At 44.2% G+C, this 21467-nt stretch overlaps 1 protein-coding gene and 1 pseudogene across 2 annotated transcripts; both read left to right on the top strand.

Annotated features, from left to right (window-relative positions):
• The first annotated feature begins 3424 nt into the window (after positions 1–3424).
• On the top strand, positions 3425–5390 carry LOC311509570 (annotated as a pseudogene). Its single transcript has 3 exons — positions 3425–4479; positions 5101–5130; positions 5326–5390. The product of its transcript is annotated as an uncharacterized misc_RNA (transcript).
• Positions 5391–5802: 412 nt separating this feature from the next.
• Positions 5803–14952, top strand: LOC311509393 (major facilitator superfamily domain-containing protein 6-A-like). Its single transcript, XM_084574586.1, has 7 exons — positions 5803–6050; positions 6710–8201; positions 9443–9540; positions 10835–10996; positions 11091–11189; positions 11272–11561; positions 13106–14952. Exons 2-7 carry the CDS (start codon positions 6712–6714, stop codon positions 13328–13330), a joined length of 2364 nt encoding a protein of 787 aa, XP_084430712.1. The 5' UTR covers positions 5803–6050; positions 6710–6711; the 3' UTR covers positions 13331–14952.
• Positions 14953–21467: the final 6515 nt, after the last annotated feature.

Here is a 21467-nt window from a genome sequence, read left to right as displayed (position 1 = left end):
CTTTATTGGACTGAGGTGTGAGTGACAGCTGTTATCACTACTATTAGTGTACTATCACAGCTACCACTATTATTACTAGTATTATGCTACTATGAACTACTTTTAAAGCTGTTTTACTGCTACATGTAAACATTACTGTTGATGGTGTTTCTACCTGCAATCATCTCCTTGTTTTCTAACAGACCTGTTGCACCACCTGCTGGCCAACACTGCGAACTACAGCTTCAATTCAGCAGAGCAGACTCCACCACTTCACAAGCTGCAGTATGTGACACACTGATGAGCGCCATAACATTACGACCACCTTCCTGACCCACATGGAGTCCTCTAGACCTCTGGAGGTGAGCTGTGGTATCTGGCACCAAGATGTAAAGAAGCAGATCCTGTTTGTCCAAAACATCCACTTTGATACAGACCACTCCAGACAAGGAACACCCCCACATGAGCTGCAGTTGTGGAGATGCTCTCCCAGTTGTCTCGCCATCACAAGTCAGACTTTGAACATTTGTCTTTCTTCTAACATCAACTTTGAGGACTAAATATTCACTTACAGCCTGATCCACGTACAGGCACCATGAGTTATTCACATCACCTGTCATAGTCTTATGGATGATTTTATTTTACAATAAAACGTCCAGGTGGAAACAGCAATGACGGCATCCACAGATAAGCAGGGGCCAATCCACCGGAGAAAGTGATGTAAATAAAGAGAGAGTGAGACTTTAATGTTCCCCTAGCAGCGGCAGAACATTGAAGGTAATCCTCGTCCACGGGGATTAACGTCTTCGTTGAGGCCGGAGCCGCTTTTTCATGCGCTTCACTGTCGGGGTTTCCGTCTTACTCTAATCCTCCCGCTCTCTGATGACACATCTGTAGCAGTAGAAGTCTGTGAAGACTGGTGGGGAGTTTGGGTTTTAGTAGAAACATCTGTATATGTTGTCCACCTGAATGTCACATGACTTAGATCTATAACAACCAGATACTCACCTGTAATTATAGGACTTTGTTTTGATTCTTTCCCCAGTGAACTTTTTATTCTTCTCTTGCAGACTGAGTCAGGTTGTCCTCCTGCTGCAGAGAAGCATCCCCACGGCGTAATGCTGCCGCCACCGTGCTGCACAATGGTGACGGCGTGTTTGTTTGTGTTGTCAGCGTCTAGTCCGACGGACAAAAGACTCCATTTAGGTGTCAGCAGCTGGACTTCGGTTGAATTAGGTCAGTCACTTTGAATTATTACGCTATCTGATGTTTTACATGATAGTTTTAACTCTTTAACAGTACAAGGCTTCCGTTTATGAAAGCAGTACAAGGTGAAAACACAGTAGCACAGTCTCAGGACACTAACATCTTTACCAATAATCATGTTAAGTATAGAGAGGGGAGGTAACTGAAGTCGTTCCTCAGCTGCTGTTTATTGAGCAGCACAATTATTCAGGTCAAGTCAAAGGCCGCCTTGAAACTGGATCCCTGCAGACACCCAATATCAGCGAGAGGAAACACTACTGTACCATCACCGCCATGTCTGCAGGGAAGAGCTGAATGGTGTCTGACACAGCCGTGAGGAGACGCATGAAAAAGTTTCTTCTGCATTAAAAACAAGAAGAAATATCTTTAGGACAAACTGCGCTACGAGCTGTGATTCCTCAGTTAATGGACGGACGCCGCAGAGTGTTTTATCTGTGGCGGGGATTTGGACGTATTAGTGTAATCTTGTCTCTTTGTGACCAACAGGTCCAGGCATCATCTATCCGATACGTCCCTGCTTCATCCTACAGATGTAAACAATGTCACATCTGGGCTGCAGCTCGTCTCGTGTCTTAGAAAAGACAGAAAAAAAAAAACACGCTTCACTCACTTCACTTTAAACCCTGCGTGTTTGTTTTTAGTCCTGATAATTTTCTTCTCTTATGAATTCTCTTATACTTTAATCCGACAGCTGCTCATCTTCGACCTGACGGATGATGTGGGTGCTAAATCATCCCACTGATATAACTGACATGTTAAATCTACCTCTTTTAAAATGAAATCCACCCTAATCAAGACGAGTTTTAGTATTTTATCAACCGAACCGACCTGATGCTTCTTGACACTTTTAATTCACGTTATGCAAAAACTGCTTCTGATGAAATATTAGAAGCTTCACTGCACATTAATAATTCATATTTCATCACAACAGTAGGTCTGATACACAAGGTGTGAAAAAGCAAACACGCAGGCCATTAAAGAGATTACATACCAAACTATTTGAGCATTTTAAAATAAAACTTCAGCTTTTTTTGACTCAGCTTTAAAGTCATTCTTGCCACAGATGTTCATCCTGATGAGAACATTACACAAAGAAAAAAAAACAGAAAAGAAACCCTCGACCTTTTAGTGATTAAATGTATGAATCTATAAATAACCAAGAACAACGTGGAGATAAACACCGCTGTGTCTGCAATCAATCAAATCTGCCCAGACCTTCTAATTCTCAGCTCTGTGGCCCAGTTCAATCTCTTAAAGCTCCCCTCTCCTCTCCTCACCCCCCTCCCCTCCCCTCCCCTCCCACACTGCAACAGCCCTGCATGGTGAATAATTGACGAGCCCTCCCTCTCCTCCCCTCTCTGTGTCTCTTTCCATCGCTCTGTCTTTGTGGTGTCGCTCGTCGGGTTTTCCAGGCCGTGACAACCCGCCCTCCCTCGCCTCCCATCATGTCCACTTTCCACCTGCTGCTCGCTGGATGCTGACGACTGTCAACAGGTAGACGCACAGAAAAGCAGGAGGAGCAGCAGCTGGTAAGACCAAGCCATCGTGTTGTGATAAGAAACCAGAGGCAGTTTGGTGTTTTTTACTGGAAACCGAGCAGAGAAACAGCAGCTGGAGACGTTTTTATCTTCATCCTTAAACTTTTTTTTTTTTTAACTGCGCGACTCATTTCCCGGCTCCTGCTTTAAAGACGGACGTTTCTTTTAATCCTCGCCAGACTCGGAACTAATCCAGGTATTAAGCAATGGAAAGGTATTTCATAAAGATTTTTATTTCTTTCAGAATATCTTAGATGTTGTCTGCAGAGTTGACGGTTTCAAGATTAATCGATCCCAATAAGAGGTCATGAAATACAAGGCTTTACTGTGATTTAAAGATAATCCTAATTCATAGTAGATTTTTTCATAGTAGTAGATGCTTCTTAACTAATTTATTGTTTTAGTAGTTTTTATTTATTTTATTTTGTCTCAGTTGTAAATGTTTAGATTCAGTAGAAACGTGGAGTCAAATACAAAATGCTGCTAATAACAGTAAGAAATAGACTTACAGGAAATGGACTGGAAGCAGCTGAGTGTCAAAATAAAAGCCCACTAACCCTGAAGTCAGTGCTTTTAGATCTATAGAGGAGGTAACTAATCAGTGAAACCTTCTCTTATGTTTCAGAGAGCCGTCGAGGGCCATGAAGGAGTTGGTGTTGCTCCTCCTGGTGCTGACGGAGGCCTCCTCCAGGTCTCACAGCAGCCAGTGTGAACCGGGCTGCGACTGTCCAGAAGATCTCAGGTTCACTATGTGCTCCCGGGCTCTCTTCACCGAGCTGCCCACCAGAGTGCCCTCCACCACCGAGCTCCTCGACCTGTCGGACAACCACATATCGGTCATCCCCAAAAACTCCTTCAGCAGCAACCGCAAGCTTCGAGTGCTTCTGCTGCAGAACAACAACATCACCGTGGTGGAGGACGGCAGCTTCTCTCAGCTGGAGTTCCTGCAGAGGCTGGACCTGAGCTGGAACCGGATCTCCACCCTGACTGAAGGGTTCTCCGTCGGCCTGGCCTTCCTGCGGGAGCTACGGCTGGCCCACAACCACCTGAGCAGCCTGGACAGCCGCAGCTTCCTGCACCTGGACGGCCTGCAGAGGTTAAACCTGACCAGCAACAACATCCACACCATCCAGGTGAGGTCGTTCTCCTCCATGAGCAGCCTGCGGCACCTCCACCTGGAGGACAACCAGCTGATGTCTCTGAAGAGCGGCATGTTCTCCATGCTGCGCTCGCTGGAGGTCCTCAACCTGGCCGGAAACCAGATCAGCGACACGGAGATCGGCGTCTTCAAGCCGCTAACCAGCATGACTTTACTCAACCTGGCCAACAACAAGCTGTCCACCGTCAACTTCAAGACGTTCCTGAACGTCCACACCTACAGCACCCACATACTGCTGGAGGGGAACCCGTGGAACTGCGACTGCGACCTACAGAGAGTGTTCAGGAAGCTGCGAAGCATCCAGAGGCTCTTCCTGGACGACTACTACAACCTGAGCTGCAAGGCCCCGCCCGTCCTCCAGGACTATCTGGTGACGGACGTGGACAGCGAGCTGTGCATCGCCGAGACGGTCACCGTGCTCATCATCACCGTCACCGTGGTGATAACCGTGCTGGCCGCCATGTTGATGGGCGAGAGGAAGAGGAAGAAGAAGAAGAAGGCGATGCACTGGACGCAGCAGGAGGACTTTTCAGACGAGTCGGATCACTGAAACATATTTCTCCTCTTTCTGTCTGAGATGTTTAAGTTTCTGTGTTTTTTTTTATATATATACACTATATTTTCAGACGACTGTTGTATAAATCACAGATTCAGCCGTTCATGTTGTCGAACTCTCGCTGGAAGGATTTCACATCTGCTTCACACCACGAAGATTAACTCAGACTGAACAGTGACTTACTGCAGAACATCTGCTTCTTCCTTCAAATGCAGTATATTTATATGGAGCTATGTCCTCTCTCTTTAATAAAAAGGCTTAATACTGAATATGACTTTTTATATGAACAGATGTCTTGAAATTAAAGCAGCGGTCGTGTGTTGTTGCATTTTATATTTCTAAATGTGCAGGACATCCTGGACGTGGACGGCTCCCCCTGCAGGTAAAGAGCTTCACTTGCTTCAAGCAGCTGCTGGGTGGGGTCTGCTTGTTCCTTCTGTAATAACTTAATCAGCTTAAATAATTAAACCTGCCTCTGCACATTTGTTAGAATTAATATTTGACTCCCCCTGAGGTTAAGTCACAAGATTCATCTGCATGATAATTAAAGTATATTCAGTCAGCTGTGATTGGTTATTATAATTATATTTATATCTCTGTAGGGACAGCTATGAAGTCTGCACTGCTGAGTGGTGAGTTCAATCCTCTTCATTCTGATTTAATGTTTTTTTTTTTGTTTTTTTAATAGATAATAAATATATATATATATGTATGTAAATAAATAAAGGTCCTGCAGGTCCTGAGTTACAGCTCTGATAGTTGAACAGTGTCTCTTTAAAATGAACCACAGGAATGTTTTTCCATGTTGTGACTGTGATTAATGGCAGGTTCCCCTTTAATTGAGGCTCAGGAGACGTTTAGGCGGAGTCCCTCTGCTGCCTCAGCGAGTTAGTGTGTGACACCGACAATACACCGGAAATGGACAAAATAAAAGCACAGCAGGGTGACAATGAAAGCGAAGACACTGGAAATTATCTGAAAATATGAAACTAATGTATTCCTAATTTTTTTCAAATGTTTTAAAATTATTTAAAGTATTTTAAAAATGTTATTTGTGTGCCTTTCCGGAAATAAATATACATAAATACAAATAATTTTTCTTCTAAAACTTGAAATATTAAAAAAATATTTAATTAAGACGTCAAATTATTATTATTATTATTATTTGGAATTAAAATAGTTTTTTTGATTTGGTAAATATTAATTAAAAACATAAATAACGAGTTTTATTTTGAAGGTTTTGACCGGAAGCCGTCGCGGTGTAAACGGCGGACTTGACAGCTGACGTTTCCCAGAGAGGACAGGTGGGATCTCCGGTTTGACGAGCTGCTGTTGTTCTCAATACAAAGAGAGAGAGAGCCGGAAGAAAAAAGGAAACACTTTAAATTCGAGCTAAAATACATCATGAACGCGACACGGTGAATTTAAACATTATCCGCCAATTAAAAGTAGTAATTATGACGGGGTTTGTGTGAAAAATGCCCGAGCGAGGAAAGGCAAATTCAAAAGAAACTGCGTAGTCATAGTTTAATGGGAGCGGTGACCTGAGCAGGTAAGAACGTTTATATTTATATATAATTTCCTCCTTTACTCTGATCTTTATTTGTATATATTTCATTTACATTTCAGGACAAACCTTAGTTTAAGTTTAAGAGTCACTTCCGTTAAACACATTTTTTTAAATTAGCAGCGACGTTTCAGATTAGACTCTTAAATGTCGACGTTAAATGTTTTGAGTTTTGTTTGTTTTACGTGTAAAATAAAGAACGTCTTTGTTTAGTGTGTCATGTACTTCCGCATGGGTCCATCAGATAGACGGGCGTTTTCCAACCTGCGGTCCGAGGACCTCCAGCGGTCCTTAGACGCTCGTCTCATGTCCTTTTTACTCTTATTAATTTATATCCATTGATTTGAAGCAACACAGTATGGATTCACTGTCATCTATATTTAATAGTTCAGTTAATCGTCTGTTTAAAAGTCTACTGCAGTATCTAAAGCTGTTCTCATGCTCCTGCACAGACACATCTATTAATGCTCGTTTGATTTTTGCCAGACTAAGACAGCGACTGTCTCCAGAGAAAACCTCCTTGTCTAAAATGTCTTTTGTTGCTAAAAATTGTCGATGCTTTAGCGTTTTTTTCCACCTTCCCTCCGTCTTTATGTGGCGTCTGAACCTGCAGCCACTCTCACCTTCATTTTCTTATCTTCCAGATATGCCAGCAGACGACAAGGTTGCCATCCTGACAGACGATGAGGAGGAGCAGAAGAGAAAGTATGTGCTGGCCGAGCCGTTTAACAGCATATCCATGGCGCAGCAGGAAGGTGTGTCCACGCCACCTCCGGCGCCAGCGTCGGACACGGCGCCTGAACAGGTGCCATCCTCCGAGCCGTCCTCCATAGACTGCTGTGAGAGGATGTGCCTCCGCATCAACAGCCACCTCCTCATCTCCAAAGTCTTCTACTTCTTCTTCTACGCCGCCTACGGCTCGCTGCACCCCTTACTGGCGGTTTACTACAAGCAGCTGGGCATGTCGGCCAGCCGCAGCGGGCTGCTTGTCGGCATCCGCTACTTCATCGAGTTCTGCAGCGCCCCCTTCTGGGGCGTAGTAGCCGACCGCTTTAAGAAAGGGAAGGCCGTGCTGCTGTTCTCTGTTTTCTGCTGGTTGGTGTTTAATTCCGGCATCGGTTTTGTCCAGCCGGCTGAGATGAAGTGTGAAGAAAAAGGTGGTTCTTCTACGACGACTCTCCCTCCTACTAACGTCACAATTCCAAGTAACTCGACCAACCACACCAGGAGTCGCCGGAGCGTTTTTGAATTGCCCCAGCTTTTCTCCAGCCAACTCTACAGGCACGTACGAAGTGTTGACTCCAACACGACATCAGCTCCCGTACAACCTCTCAACACCACCCAGCTCACTCCAAACACCACTCTACACACCACCACCACCACCACCACCACGACCACCACTACTCCTGCTCCGAAGGAGTACCAGATCATCTATAACCAGGACCAGGTGGAGAGGATCTTCCTCATCATCCTACTCGTCATCATCGTGGGTGAGTTCTTCAGCGCCCCCGCCGTCACCATCGTGGACACCGTCACCCTGCAGTACCTCGGGAAAGCCCGTGACCGCTACGGCCTTCAGAGGATGTGGGGCTCTTTGGGTTGGGGTCTGGCTATGCTGCTGGTGGGCATCTGGATCGACCACACGCACATCACCGTCTTCATCGACGGCGTCGGCTGCATCATCCCCGACTTTCGCCTGCACAATTACCAGATCGCCTTCATCGTCTTCGGCGTGCTGATGGCCATTGCGTTCATCGTGGCCACTCAGTTTTACTTTGAAAAAGGCGGCGAGTACCGACAGGACATTCCAGAGGTGGTGGAGGAGACGGGGGACCCTCACTCGCAGTCTGACTCCAGCTCCTCAGACCAGGCTCCAATCATCCCTGACCCCACCGAGGAGTTCCACTACAGCGACCTGCTGAAGCTGCTGTGTAGCGTGCGCTACAGCTCGGTCCTGTTCGTCGCCTGGTTCATGGGCTTCGGCTACGGCTTCGTCTTCAGCTTCCTGTACTGGCACCTGGAGGACCTGAAGGGGACGACCACGCTGTTCGGCGTCTGCTCCGTGCTCAGCCACATCTCGGAGCTCGCCGCTTATTTCACCAGCCACAAGTTCATCGAGCTGGTGGGACACGTCAGGTATGATACCAACTGGACTCGGTCAGTCAGCAATTTAAAATGATGAAACCAGGTTTTCACTAAAATTAAATTACTTCTTAATCCCAAAGTTCCCTCAAGTTGACTGCATCACATTTAGATAAACGTTTCCAAACTAAACATGAGATTTAAAATGTCTGCGCCCTGTCTTATTGGACTCCAGGGTGGCCTGATGATACAACAACTTAAAGTGTGCGTTCATGGCTTTAAATGAAGCCGTCATCAGCTCAGTCTGTCCTCCTCTCTGCTGCAGTGACGAGTGAATATCATTCTCTGAGACAACGCCGTCATTGATGCTCTCGGTTTCTGGCCGAGTTGATTCAGGGCCGGACATTCGAGAGCGAGGAGTTAGATTTCAGGCTGCAGCTCTCTCTGACACAACTCTAGAGTCAACAAGGACAGGATTTAAACGTAATAACTTATTAAACACAACAGCTTTATAATTCTCCCAGTTGTTTACAACTCAAAGGCTGCAGTGCACACGTCTTCTACACAAACACCGCTGTATTCAGGATGTGACGCCCCACCGCAAGTTACACTTCCTGCTTTCACTGCACAGTCTGAACCAGAGGAGTGTGCAGGTGTAGCATCCTTTCTGGTCGTCGCTTGTCTTTTTTTATAAACAGGAGGACGTGTTAATAAGTGACTAGAGGCTGCAGGCGTCGTCTGTTGACCCTGTTTAACTACCTGTCAGCGGAGGAGACACCATCTGCTGTTGGTTTCCTAGAAATGTTCACTACGTTTAAATCACAACGTTTTATTTCCTCAAACTTTTATTGGTTCTTATTTCTAAAGGTTTTATTTTTTGTGTGTGTTTTTTTCTGTCGTCCTTCTCCTCCTCCCCCTTCTTTTGTTCTCTTCCTCCTTCCATCTCCCTCTCCTCCTCCTCCTCATTTGTCTCCATTACCTTCTTTTTCTGTCTTTCTTCTACTCTTCACTCTCTTCTTGTCTTCGTGGTCCTCCTTCCCTTCTACATCTGTCTTCTCTTCTTCTTTCTTGACTTCTTCTTTTCCTGTTTTACTTGTCTTCATCCTTCTTCTCCTCATCCTCTAGTTCTTCTGAGCTGTGTCCATTGACCAACCTCTGTTCCATCCTTATAGCTCTTATTTCTTAACATATATAAATGTTTCGCTGTCTTAGAGCTGAGAAAACAGCCCGTCCACCTTAAATGTGTCCTGTAATCAGCTGACTGTAGCTCCTGTCTGTCCTTCCTCCTCCCTCAGAGTGCTCTACATCGGCCTGGCCTGCAACACCGCCCGTTACCTGTACATCTCCTACCTGGAGAACGCCTGGACCGTCCTGCCCATGGAGGTGCTCCAAGGTAACCACGTCTGTGTTTTTCAGGGTGGGACTCTAGGACCCTGGGGACACCCCTCAGGAACAGGCTGTATTTGTCCAACAGGACGCTTATCGGGCGGCCTCCTTCCTCCTGCGGCCCCATTCACTAACGGCACAGAAGCCGGATTTAAAATGCTCTTTACACCCCCCCGCACCCCCAAGACGAGATGAGGTGTGTCAGGATCACTCGGAAAATTTTTCAATTAGAAACCTGTTTCTACAAGCTTGTTACGTGTCATTTATTCTTTATGAGATGGAAAACAAGGGTGGGAACATTCACTTCACATGATGCATTAACCAGATTTATGTATATAAACGCAACTCATGCTCTAAGAGCCGGGCTGGTTTATTAGAGAAGCCCGCCCTGAGAAAACACCGCCGCCTAGCAGGATAAACAAATGAGAGCTACTTCAGAGACTCGCTGCCTGTTGTGACTTTGAAGCCGAGCAGACAAACAATTAAAAGAGCCGACGGTGAGTGCGTTCACGTCTGATAACATCATAACGCAGCAGAGGATATCAGCCCTGCTGTTTATCCCCAATGTTCAATATGTGGAAGCGTCGCGTTCATGTGACGTCTTCAGACAGGACGCTGAGCTGAAAGTCTTCGTGCAGGTCAGATACATCCACGTTTTCATATAACATACAACTTAAACATTTGCTTAGGTTTTTGTGACAAGAAAAATCTGGTTAGAATTAGATTTAGCAAACTAAAACATTTGATACGGCCTACATCACAAAAACTTTTTGGTTGGTTTTCGGAAACACAAACACTCGGTTCAATTCAGGCAACATAAACTTTGAGGTTAGACGAGGACGCCAAATAAACCCGGTTAGGTTTACATAGCTGAAATAGTTCATGTTAAGTAGCAGGAATAAAAATAGTCACTGAATTTGTCACTTTCTAAAAAAAAAATATTTAACACGAAAGACGACGGCACAAAGAATAAAACGGCTCAGATTCAAAGTAGAAACACAACAGACGCATAGAAATAATAAGATGAGGTGAATGTAGGCAGTGCCATAATTAGGTTGTGTGTGATTTATTGTGTATCACTGCTGGCACGTTGTTGTGGTCTCACGTTTTAGTAACCCTGATAAACGAAGTGTGATTCTCGCTGCCGAAGAGAAATCTGGAGGCTCAGACTTTCAGCTGTTCGCTCAAACATGTGAAATATTATCTGGAGACAAGTGTGAAAAAGAAAATGTTTCTTTTGTTTTAGTTTATTGCGACTCTCCTCAGCTTGTGACCCTCCTGTGTCTCTGTGTGTCCTACAGGTGTGACCCACGCCTCAGTTTGGGCAGCCTGCATCTCCTTCCTGAGCGCCGCCGTCCCACCGGCGCTGAGGACGTCCGCGCAGGGAATCCTGCAGGGCCTGCACCTCGGGCTGGGCCGCGGCTGTGGAGCCATGGTGGGAGGAGTGTTCGTCAATTACTTTGGTACGACATTCTCATCGGTTTAAATAAAAGCAGCTCAAGAAGTGTTACAGGAAGTTTACGTGAAGGTAAATAAGTTTCCCTGTTTGCTCCGTAGGCGCTGCAGAAACGTTCAGAGGAATCGGCATGGCCTCCCTCGTCATCCTCCTCATCTTCTCCTTCATCCAGTGTCTGACCGGAGAGAGCGAAGGCAAAGGTGGGTGAACACGGTGACGAAGATCCTGCTTTTAGTTTCTTCAGCAACATCAAAACGTTAAATCTAATCTCGCGTCTCTCAGAGGGCAAAATGCTGGCGGAGAACATCCCGGTTCCCTCCAGCCCGGTTCCCATCGCCACCATCGACCTGGTGCAGAGCCAGAACACCGCCGGCAGCCCGGCCGCGTCCCGCTCGGCGGCGTTGCCCGTCAAGAAGACGAAACACCAGGAGGACCAGGAGGACGTGACCAGGCCGGCCTGGGTGCTCTCTGGCGCCCCCTGGGTCACCATCGCCTTCGCCGTTGTCCAGATCAGAGAGATGATGAGGACAACGAATAGCGGCGGCCCGCCTCGGGAGACTCACCCGCTGCAGGTGAACATAGTCAGCTAGCTTCTCCTAGAATATAATTATTGTAGCTTTAGCATTATGCTAACAGGAGGAATGTTTATGTACATGTTTATGAGATTAACTGAAGTTCTTGAGCGCACGCTAGATGTTCTATCATAATAACGTACTGTTTCCATCTGCTGACTCTGTGAGAAATGTTTCTTAACTTTTACTAATCTGACACTTCCTCCTCTAACCGGCTGCCCACTCACTCCGAAGAAAGGTGAGACGTGTGCGTGCGAAGGTCAATGGAAAACTGTTCTGTGTGTGTGTGTTCTGGTGGTGGGGGGTAGTCCAGGCTTTGTGTGTGTGTGTGTGTGTGTTGATGCATGTGGTGATAACAGTGACTCATCCATACCTGTGTGTGTGTGTGTGTGTGTGTGTCTCTGCGTGGGTTGTGGGCGTGTTCGTGCATGCGTACGTCTGTGAGCCTCCCACACCTGAGTCCTGACGTCACACGAGGTGCGTGAGTTACTCCTCGGTGACATCAGCTCTGACTCCGCCCACCGCTCCGTGTCTGACCCCTGATTGATCTGATTGATGCAATCAGCCAGATCAGTTTAGTCATGTTGAGTGGCGTCTGCTTTTCAGGCCGTAGGATGAGATCTCACATTTAAAAGGTTTGATTTGTGGTTTGTTCGGTTACTGATTGAACTGTGTGTTTTAAGATCATCAAAATGTCAGTTTAACAAAATAAAATCTTGATAGAACTGAACACTGAGCTGAAAATAAGATCTAGATAAATTAATATGCTGATTTAATTAAATAACCTGGGTCCTATCATTTATTTGGATCCTACTTTCATACGTACCACCTCCTGAACATTATTGCAGACCCAGGTACACCCCCAAATCCTTTCAGTCGTCCCGTTTCTAACATCAGGGGACAAATGAAAACGTTCACCTGCTGCCTGATATGAACAGACAGTTTATGCCAGTGGTCATATTCCAAAAAAACTACTGAAACAATGACGACTAGTGGGTTTCTTGAAGACGTTTCATTCAAGTCTCCAGTACTAAAAGGCGAGTAGTGAGTTTAGGTTTAAATAGGAGCATGTCTGTATGACGTGGCTCTGTTACCAACCAAATACTCTCCTGTAGTAGAAGGTAGCATCTCTAAGAAACTTGTCTTTGCTTCAGCTCATTTTATGGACGTACTGTAACCCCGTTTGATGAATAAGTCAAAAAAGTAAATCGTAAGTAAACGGGAAGCAGCGTTTTAATGTGATCGGTTACGGCCGTGGTTCGGAAACTCGCAGGATCCTCGACACGATGAGGGATTAGACCTCGATCGATTTACGGGACAGAGCATCGAGGAGACTGAAGTCAGAGTAGAGCAGCTGCTGAAGATCAGGGAAGTCCTTCTTTTATTATAATCTACTTTAGCACCGTTGATAGTGTTTACTTTGTCGGATAGTAGATGGTTTGTTTTTCTAAACCACAAGCAGGTTTTTCAAGCCCGCTCTTAATGATGATTAGATTAATTTAATAAAGACATGAGATGTAAATAAACTTCTTTCTCGTTGCTAGGTACCTAAGGAGCAGGCGTCAGCTGAGTACGAGGCGGTGGCGACGTTACACGGAAACCCGGCTGACGACGGCTCAGACTCGCCAGCATCCACCTCCAGGACGCCCACGCAGCCAGACGCCACCCAGCCGCCAACGTCAGACTGTAACAAAGACCAAACACACCCTGCCTCAGACGGAGGAGGGCCCAAAGACGACACGGCCACTGGAGCAGAAAACACTCTTTGATTTTAACCTTTGTCTCACATCCAGTGTTAAAACCTGCTCACCTAGTAAAACACTGTATATAAATATATATATATGGACTTTAAATTAGGCTAAATAATTTAAGTTATTGGACATTTTTTTGTAGCGGGGACATTGGAATAAGCTGGAGCTGCATTTAGTGGCGTTTGCTCCTTGGACATCTGTGCATTATATTAACGGCCGGTGGAGTGTGAAGGGAATCCCCTCAAACGTAAACGTGCCTCTTCATAACTTACTGAACTTAAATGAATTAAAAAGAGAAGAGATGAAAGCTGAGACAACTATTTAAATCCGTTTTTATTCCACTTTCAGCTTTAAAGCAACAGAAAAGAACCTCACGAATTAAATTATGATATTTAATTTAGCTTTTTAATTGCAGTAGGGATTTTTCATGTACCGTTATACATGAGGTTTTATTCTTGGCCACATCTAAAAGCTTTTATTTTGAGCCGATAACGATTTAAATAGATGCCAAAACTGTTTAATAGATAGAAAACATGTACCTGACAGATTGATCATCATCTGTACTGGTGATCTGCTAACATAGTGTTAAACATGCCAGTTATCGCATATTTTGCAAATCCTTTAACTGAATCTGTTCCGTTTCCACTCCCATCCTGTTTAGTTTCAGATTTCGTCTCTTCTCTTGAAAGATAAAGTCACATCTTTGAGGACTAACGGGACCGAGCTGCCGTCTGAGTTCGCTCTCAGAGAGCGCGCTGGAGGAGCCGTCGTGACTAAGTGCCTCTTTATAAACCTCTTAATCATCGTTATTGTTCTAACTTCTCGTGACGAGAGGTCCAGCGAGGAGCCCTCGACTGTACTGCGCTGTCGTATCTGTGTCGAAGCTTCCGGGTCTTTGATTTTCATGGCAAACTAAATCAGTGTTGAGCAATTTTTCTGTGTAGGAAAGTCTTACTGTAAACAATGAAGGGACGATGAAGGGACGATTAAAGGACGTTTGAGGGGAAAATGACGCACATGTAATGCTTTTTTTTTTTCTTTTTCAATACCCACATGTGTCTACTGTTTCTATTGAAGGAATATTACTCATTAATAGATTTAATCATGTTTTTGATTCTTTAAAAAGATAACTCAAGCTTCACGTTTCTCCTGCAGTAAAAACAGCTAAAGCTAAAGAATTAAAAAACAAATAGTAAGTGGTGCTTGAGTTTGTTTTTTTCTGCTCTTTCTAAGATTTTAAAATCATTTCTTTGACGTCTATTTCCAGAGCTTTTCGATCGCGCCACATTATCTTCATCCTCAATTCTCCAGAGGAAGATGACGGGGTGTGATTGAAAGCTGCCGTTCTTGTTTTTAATTTATTTCACATTGCTGCATATTTAATTACCAGATAATACATTAATGCGTCCGTCCACAATGTTTTATTTTTGTTTTTTGTTTTTGTAACTGCGTGCTGTGTGTTGAAGCAGCCTCTTGGTGGCAGTAGCGCTCTGGGGGTCACGCTGGATTTCATGGCGTCTTAAATGGACTCTGTGAGTGTGTGTGGAGGGTTATTGAGGTCGTGGTGCGCCTGCTACTGATGGGTGTGTGTGGGAGGACAGTAATAGGCTTCCTCAAAAACTAGTCTATGTGCTGTCGTATAAAAAAATAAAATAAAAAAATGAATAAAATCAAAACCGTCTTGGCACAGTCAGTCAGTCCGTGATATCCGTGGAGAAATTTCATCAGCCCCTGTGCTGTTGATGCTTTGTGCTGCGTGCTCCTTAATAATGAGGAGCGTGATACGGTTGTTTTTCCCCTGGCGAACAACAGTGCACGGTTTCATTTAGGTGTCGCGCGAGGTCAAGGCGAGACGAGCTCTTATTCTCTGACATGTCTCTGAAAATTGCAGGGAATTACTGCAGCGCTGACCTGCACACGTCTCCAATCACACCAGAGTCGTACTTGTAGCTTTGTTTCTTGCCTGTGGGCACTTTGGCGGGATGTAGACTCACTTAGCTGATTATTTATCTGAGTCTGAGTGATTCTTTTCACCTGTTCACGTCCTAATCTGTTGTGAAAGCAGCAATAATGCAACTTATTTTTAATTTCTCCTGTCGGAGACTAAAAGAAATCTATTGTGTCTTAAAATAGATGTCATTTTCAGAGAAAAAAGGACGTTAAGGTCGTTTTCCACCATCTCAACTTCTTAGCATCCAGGTTTTTTCTCTCTTGCTTCTTTTCTCTTGAGGTTTATCTTCCTCTGAGCCAGAACATGAAAACGATTCAATGTCAGCATCTCACGAAAGTCTTTTTTTTTTTTGTTTAAAGGCGTGAATGTTCTGTTAATCAGCCGCTCCTGGCCGACGGCTGCCCAGATACAACCTGAAGCTATTTTTAGCGTCTTTCCCTCCCTTGTGCCGTGATGGCGAGGCGAGCGGAGAGACACCCAGAGGAGGAACTGTTGAGTCGAGGTGACGATGGCTGCTGGTGTCCTCCCGGTCCCTCTTAAGGTACCAGGAACAAAAACCTGGTCCTGAAACCGAGAGTGGCATTCTGGTAAAAAAAAAAAAAAAAGCCTCTCTTTCCATTGCAGGACGTTTCTGAGATTGTAGTTTCAATTTAATCATAATCAGGCCTAAAAATGGACCTGAACTGTAGTTTTCAGTCTCAGAATGCGTTGTTCCTAACATAGTCTTGAAACAATAGTTCATTTTGTGTAAGTAAAACACTTTGATTTAAGACTTTCCTGACTTCGCCACCTTGAATTCTATTTTTAGGAGCCAAAGTTAGACATCTGAGGTCTGTAATTTGGTTCTTAGTTTGCTTGGAAATGCTGGATTTTGAGGACAATGACCGACACTCGAAACGTTTTGCTTCCTTGTGTTAAATGCTTTGGCTTGTGGCTCATTAAGTTATGGTGGTATTTCTCTTTTTACAAAGTTTGAAAGTATGAAAACGATCAGATTCAGAGCAGATTCCTTTTGATGAGATTATCAGTAATGCTCTTAAATGTATGTCAACTAAAAGCGTATGTTATCAACAGACTGCCGTCACGTTTTGGGCTTTCTGTTTTGTTCCAGATATTGAAAGTGGCTGCTTTGGGTGCTTGCTCTCAGCAGAAATCTGCAAACGCTCTGCGCGCTGCAAGGTGAACTGCAGGAGACCACCGAGCTAAATGACTAAACTGTGAAGTGTAACCGAGCAGACAACAGACAGGGTCACGGGTTAAAGACGAGCCCGGTGCTGACGCCGTTCCAGAAAACCCCCAGACGACCCCGGTTAGACTTCCTGCAGCGCTGCGATCAGGACCACCTGAGTCAAGTCTGAGTCAAACTGAAGACCACAACGAGTCATCTTATTTACAGACTAAATATATGACTGAATGTGTTGTGTTCTGTAGAAAAAGATATTCCCAATTCTGTTGGTATTTTCTGTGGAAAATTTTATTAATTTTGTTTGATTTCATGACCCAAACATAAAATATTCATTTTTTTTTTATTAGACAACAAGTAGCCTGTAATACTGAGTATAATTTAAGATTATTTGAGAATGAATATAGACACAGCAGCTTTTAAAAGCTAATGAAAGACAAGAGTTTGTTAGAAATACATTTGCCATAATGAAAGAGCAAAGCCTCTGTTGATCTGACATTTACCCCCCAGACTTAACATTGTTAGCACCTCCTGTGTGGTTTTACAGTAACATTAACAGTATGTGTGTGTGTGTGTGTGTGTGCAGAGGAGGATGAGCGCGCTGCAGTGTGAACTGGGTGCAGCAGACTACGATATATCAGAGCAGACAGCTGTCATGGTCGCTCTGGCGTCACCGCGCTGGCGCTGTGTTCAACCTCGCCTCCGTTTACACAGGAATAGTGAGGGCGCTGTAGGGTTGCCGTTACCTATCCCCCACACTTTTTTGCATTTCACGGGATGCTGACCTCATTGTGCATTTATGATCTTTTATTGAGTTGTTCATTTAATTTGTTTTCTTTGCAGGGAGTGTTTGGCTCCACGTCCAAACAGTGTGTTCATGGCTGGACACTGGACAAAATGACGGGTATGTGTTTGAGTCAGCGGCATATCAGAGGTGACTGTTGAGCAATTTAAGGGGTTTATAAGTTGCCTGCCCCACCCAAAAGTTTACCTGAGAATGCAGGGAACATTTGTAGAATACAATAGAATAAAACAGAACTTTATTTAGATATAGGATGACCTGTATGAGAAACTTCAAAGACATAATTAGCTAGAATTCAACACATCCAGCTAAATTCAATATCAAATTTATAAATTCGAATATAATCGACTTATGTATTTTAAATGCAGCATTACTCACTCTTCTCAGAACCAGCACAGCTAATGACCTCCCTAAATGTCACAAAATACCTCAAATTACCTTTGTGTTTTCAAACCTTTAATCCCGGGGTTCCTCAGGGAACTGCCCCGGGTCCCCCTGTGCTTTTAATCTGAAAAAAACCTTAAGAGATTACCCTTTTTGTATTTCACAGTGTGCAGGCACGGTGATGCATTTTAAAACATCTTAAGCACATTACAAGCGTGCTGCACACCATTCTGTTCGCGTAATCACATTTGGAAATGACATGCATCATTATCAAGGGGAGAAATTAACATTTTCATCCAGCGGTCACAATAGTTGGTGCCTTCCAAATTTTTGCCAGAGCCTTTCAGTGTTTCACCAGCCAAATATGATTTTTAAGAAGCAGTCTCAGCGGGATGGGAGGTTACCGACGTTTAGCTGCAGGCGGCTGGTGTTTTTCTACTTGTAACAGATTAGTGATGGCACACAGCGTTGGTTCTTTCCATTTTATATCGATCACCATGAATTGATCAAGAGAAAAAGCAGAGAGAATCATATTTTAGTGATTGTTTCTCTCTGCTGTATATACACCCTGATGGTGTGGATCAGAGAGCAGACAGTGCTTATAATGCACATGCATTATTAATCATTAAAAATCAATGAGTGCGGGCTGGATGCGAGGGGCAGTGAGGTTCTACAGAGTGGTTAATGACGGATTATGATGATAATTACCATGAGATGGGAAAGTGCCGGATAAAACGCCGCAGAGTGAAGTGTCACTAACAAAACCTCTTTTTCCCAGATGCATCTTAAACCTTCAACACATGCCGCCATGACAGGGAGGAGATGAGCTGCACCTACACGAAAGTAAGATTATCAAGTTAGCGAGTGTATTTTATCTTTATCTGCTTATTTTACGACGATAAAGCAGTTCATCGGTTTATATGGAGTAAACAAATGCAAAGATAAAAGCTATAAAAATGAGTCACTCCGCAGTTGAATCAGATGACTTGATTCATCCTCTTTGTAGCCTGGTTATCAGAAGTGGAGCCCAAATACAAACCCACAAATGACGCCCAGTACGGGGAGTTATTAAAAGAACCTTTGTCACAGAGCAAATCTAGAGGAATAAATGTTTGGAGGCTTGAAATAAATATATATAAACAAAATGCATTTCCAAGAAAAATGTTTCCCTCGGTCGTTACTGGTGCGTTTCGCCCATGAAATAAATGGTAAAAATTGAACTTTATGAATCAACCTTCCCGTGTTTTGCGAAGAAAATCTTTCACTTTGCTGCAAATCTCAAATGAACTTAACACAAAACTCTTTGTTTCTTCTGCTCCGTCGGTTTACAGCATCATAAACAGCATTAAAAATATACTTTAAGGTCTCTCCTCTGTCTCCTAGAGAGATAGACGACTGCTTGAGGTAAGACAAGACACATAAGTACACGTTAAACCTGCTGAAAAACGTAAGGCAGCTCTACTGCTTCTGTCACGACCCTAAAACCAAAGAGAAACCACTTTCAAAAGCTGAAATGAGTCTAAACTTCACTTATCTTAAAAACTTATCTTAAAAGTTAGAGAGCGTCAGTGTTCATATGAATGAAAACATCTTTATTTATTTATTAAATCTCCTGCAGTGAAAATGTCTTTGGAGAACTTCTCTCTAGCTTGAAAACATTTACAAAATGTTCATTTCTTCAAATACTTTGTGGTGCATGAATGATTTATGTATCTAGCTCTACTTGATGATACCAGATACTCAGTGCAGCTTTGCAGCAAATTCAAGTTTTTGACCCAAAAGTTTCCAAAACCTCCTCAACGCATAAAAGTCAGCTTGAAGCCCACGTCGCTGAAAATCTACATTTGCTTTTTCTTTCCCTTCCTCAGCAGCTGATAAACAGCTCAGACGCCGGTTATAAAGCGTAAAAGATTCCTACTCTGTAGCTGTGACCTTTCCCCCTCTCCAGGCGAACACCTCCACACCAAACCCACAGCAGCCGCCGCCCGCCCGCCGTCAACCACGGCTGCCTGGACTTCAAAGCAGAAGAGTGGCGTGATGCTGAAGTTGTACCACGGCACCCTGTTTGCCTTCTCTGCCTCCTTTCTCGCCTCACATTTTCCACGCAGCGCGTTCACACAGCGGCACTAATTAACGGAAACTTCTAATGTTTATCTGCCAAAGACAAATGAAAGACTTCCAGGAGAATTTATTTCCACCTTCTTTGACCTCTGACCTCCACCGTCCCGCCGTTTTATCAGTACTAAGAAATATTCAAACCTCAAACGCGACTAAGCAGTTTGTAAAATTTGCGTAAGAGATAAGAGCATGTGGTGCAGCATCTGAGGAGCCTGAAAATTCAAGGATCGGTGAATTTCCCGTCTCACTGGGGCTTGAAACGTCACGCCTCCACATTCCTCTACAAGCTGAAAACACCTTAGAGCCAAAGTTAACGTGCTTTATGTATGATATGAATATAATTTAAAATGAAGCTCAGTCCTAATTCTCTCATCTTTAAATCTGGAAGTGCTGCAGCGGGGACTTTTTTTTTTTTTCTGCTGCTGCCGCTGGAGCAGGACAACAAGGGAGACTTTTTGTCCTGGCCGGGATCAATCGCTCCATAGATGACGCCCACCCAGCCAGGCCTCTCCGTGGGCGGCCGTAGCCCAGCAGCCCAGCAGGCCGGCCCGGTCCGGCCCCGCCTGGGCCCTCCTCCGGCCCCCGCAGTCTGCAGGGCCACCGCAGCAGGAGGACTGAGCTTTACATCTGAAAGCTTTCAGCTGACTCTCCAGAGAACTTTAAAGTCACTGAAGGAGAGCACAGAGCTTTTTTTTTTTTATTTTGTAAACTTCCTGAAGGGTAACCAATGGGATGACAGTGAGAGGACAAAAGATGGCTTGATTGGACGAGAGGTGACAGTTTAAAAAATTCAAAAAACTGCAGATTTCAGCAGAGAAGATTTGTCAGATGTATAAACCACCAAGTAAAGTTTGATTTCCATCCAAAACACAAATGATTCCACATTTATATCCACTGCTGTGATGGATTATTAGGAGTTGGTTGGATTCTCTCTTGCTCCGTTTAGTTCTTGAGCTTTTCTTCATATGACATGGGCTTCATGAGTGGATGGAGTCTGTGACGGAGACATCTTTGGGACTTCCCACCCTCGTTGGCTTAAAAGCTGAAGATCAAGACTTATTCTTGGTGTAAACACTAAAGGAAAAGTTGCATATTTTCAGTGACATAGCCTCCTCTTCGTCTGAGTCAAAACTGTCCATTTCAAGGCGGAAACCCTCAAAACAGTGGTCTTGACGCCACATGCGAACGCTACAACTTTACAGCTAAGCGAAAAGAAAATTTAGCTGACACCAAACAGATCGACACGTTGAACAGAACAAGTAAAGGTTAAAGTTTGAGCGTACAGCATGCAGAATTTCCTCGCTGCCCACAGTGGATTAACATTTACAAATGAGTCACTTATGTAAAGAGACTTTTTTTTTTTTTTTTTTTAAACAATACAAATATCATGCAAACGTTCAGCTGATGCTTCAGTTCCTGGGTCGCCTGCTTTTTTTTCCATTTTTAATTATTAAACTAAGTTTGTTTACAGCTTCCTCTTTGATTCAGGATGACTTCTATTCAGAGAGACCTTTACATGTATTTGCATTCACATTTTAGTGATAGTTATTTCAGGATGTTCACGTTTTATTTACTTATCCGGAGCTCTTTTTTACGTGGAGGGACTTCCCGTAAGTAACTCCGCTCCACTTCCTAGATCAGTGAATTAACAAGGAAGCAGTGACGGCTCAATCCAAGGTGATGGGAGCTGAGTATCAGTGGAACAGATGATTTTAAC

Source organism: Chelon labrosus, assembly GCF_963514085.1.
Source record: "Chelon labrosus genome assembly, chromosome: 24".
Classification (NCBI taxonomy): Eukaryota; Metazoa; Chordata; class Actinopteri; order Mugiliformes; family Mugilidae; genus Chelon; species Chelon labrosus.
This window is presented reverse-complemented; position numbering and strand designations above follow the sequence as displayed.

Bases quoted from the DNA above. Each gene is read 5' to 3' on its own strand.
- LOC311509393 (XM_084574586.1), top strand. From the start codon at position 6,712: ATGCCAGCAGACGACAAGGTTGCCATCCTGACAGACGATGAGGAGGAG. The intron at 10,997-11,090 runs GTACGACATTCT...TTTGCTCCGTAG, and splicing joins AGTGTTCGTCAATTACTTTG to GCGCTGCAGAAACGTTCAGA. The intron at 11,562-13,105 runs GTGAACATAGTC...TCTCGTTGCTAG, and splicing joins GGGAGACTCACCCGCTGCAG to GTACCTAAGGAGCAGGCGTC.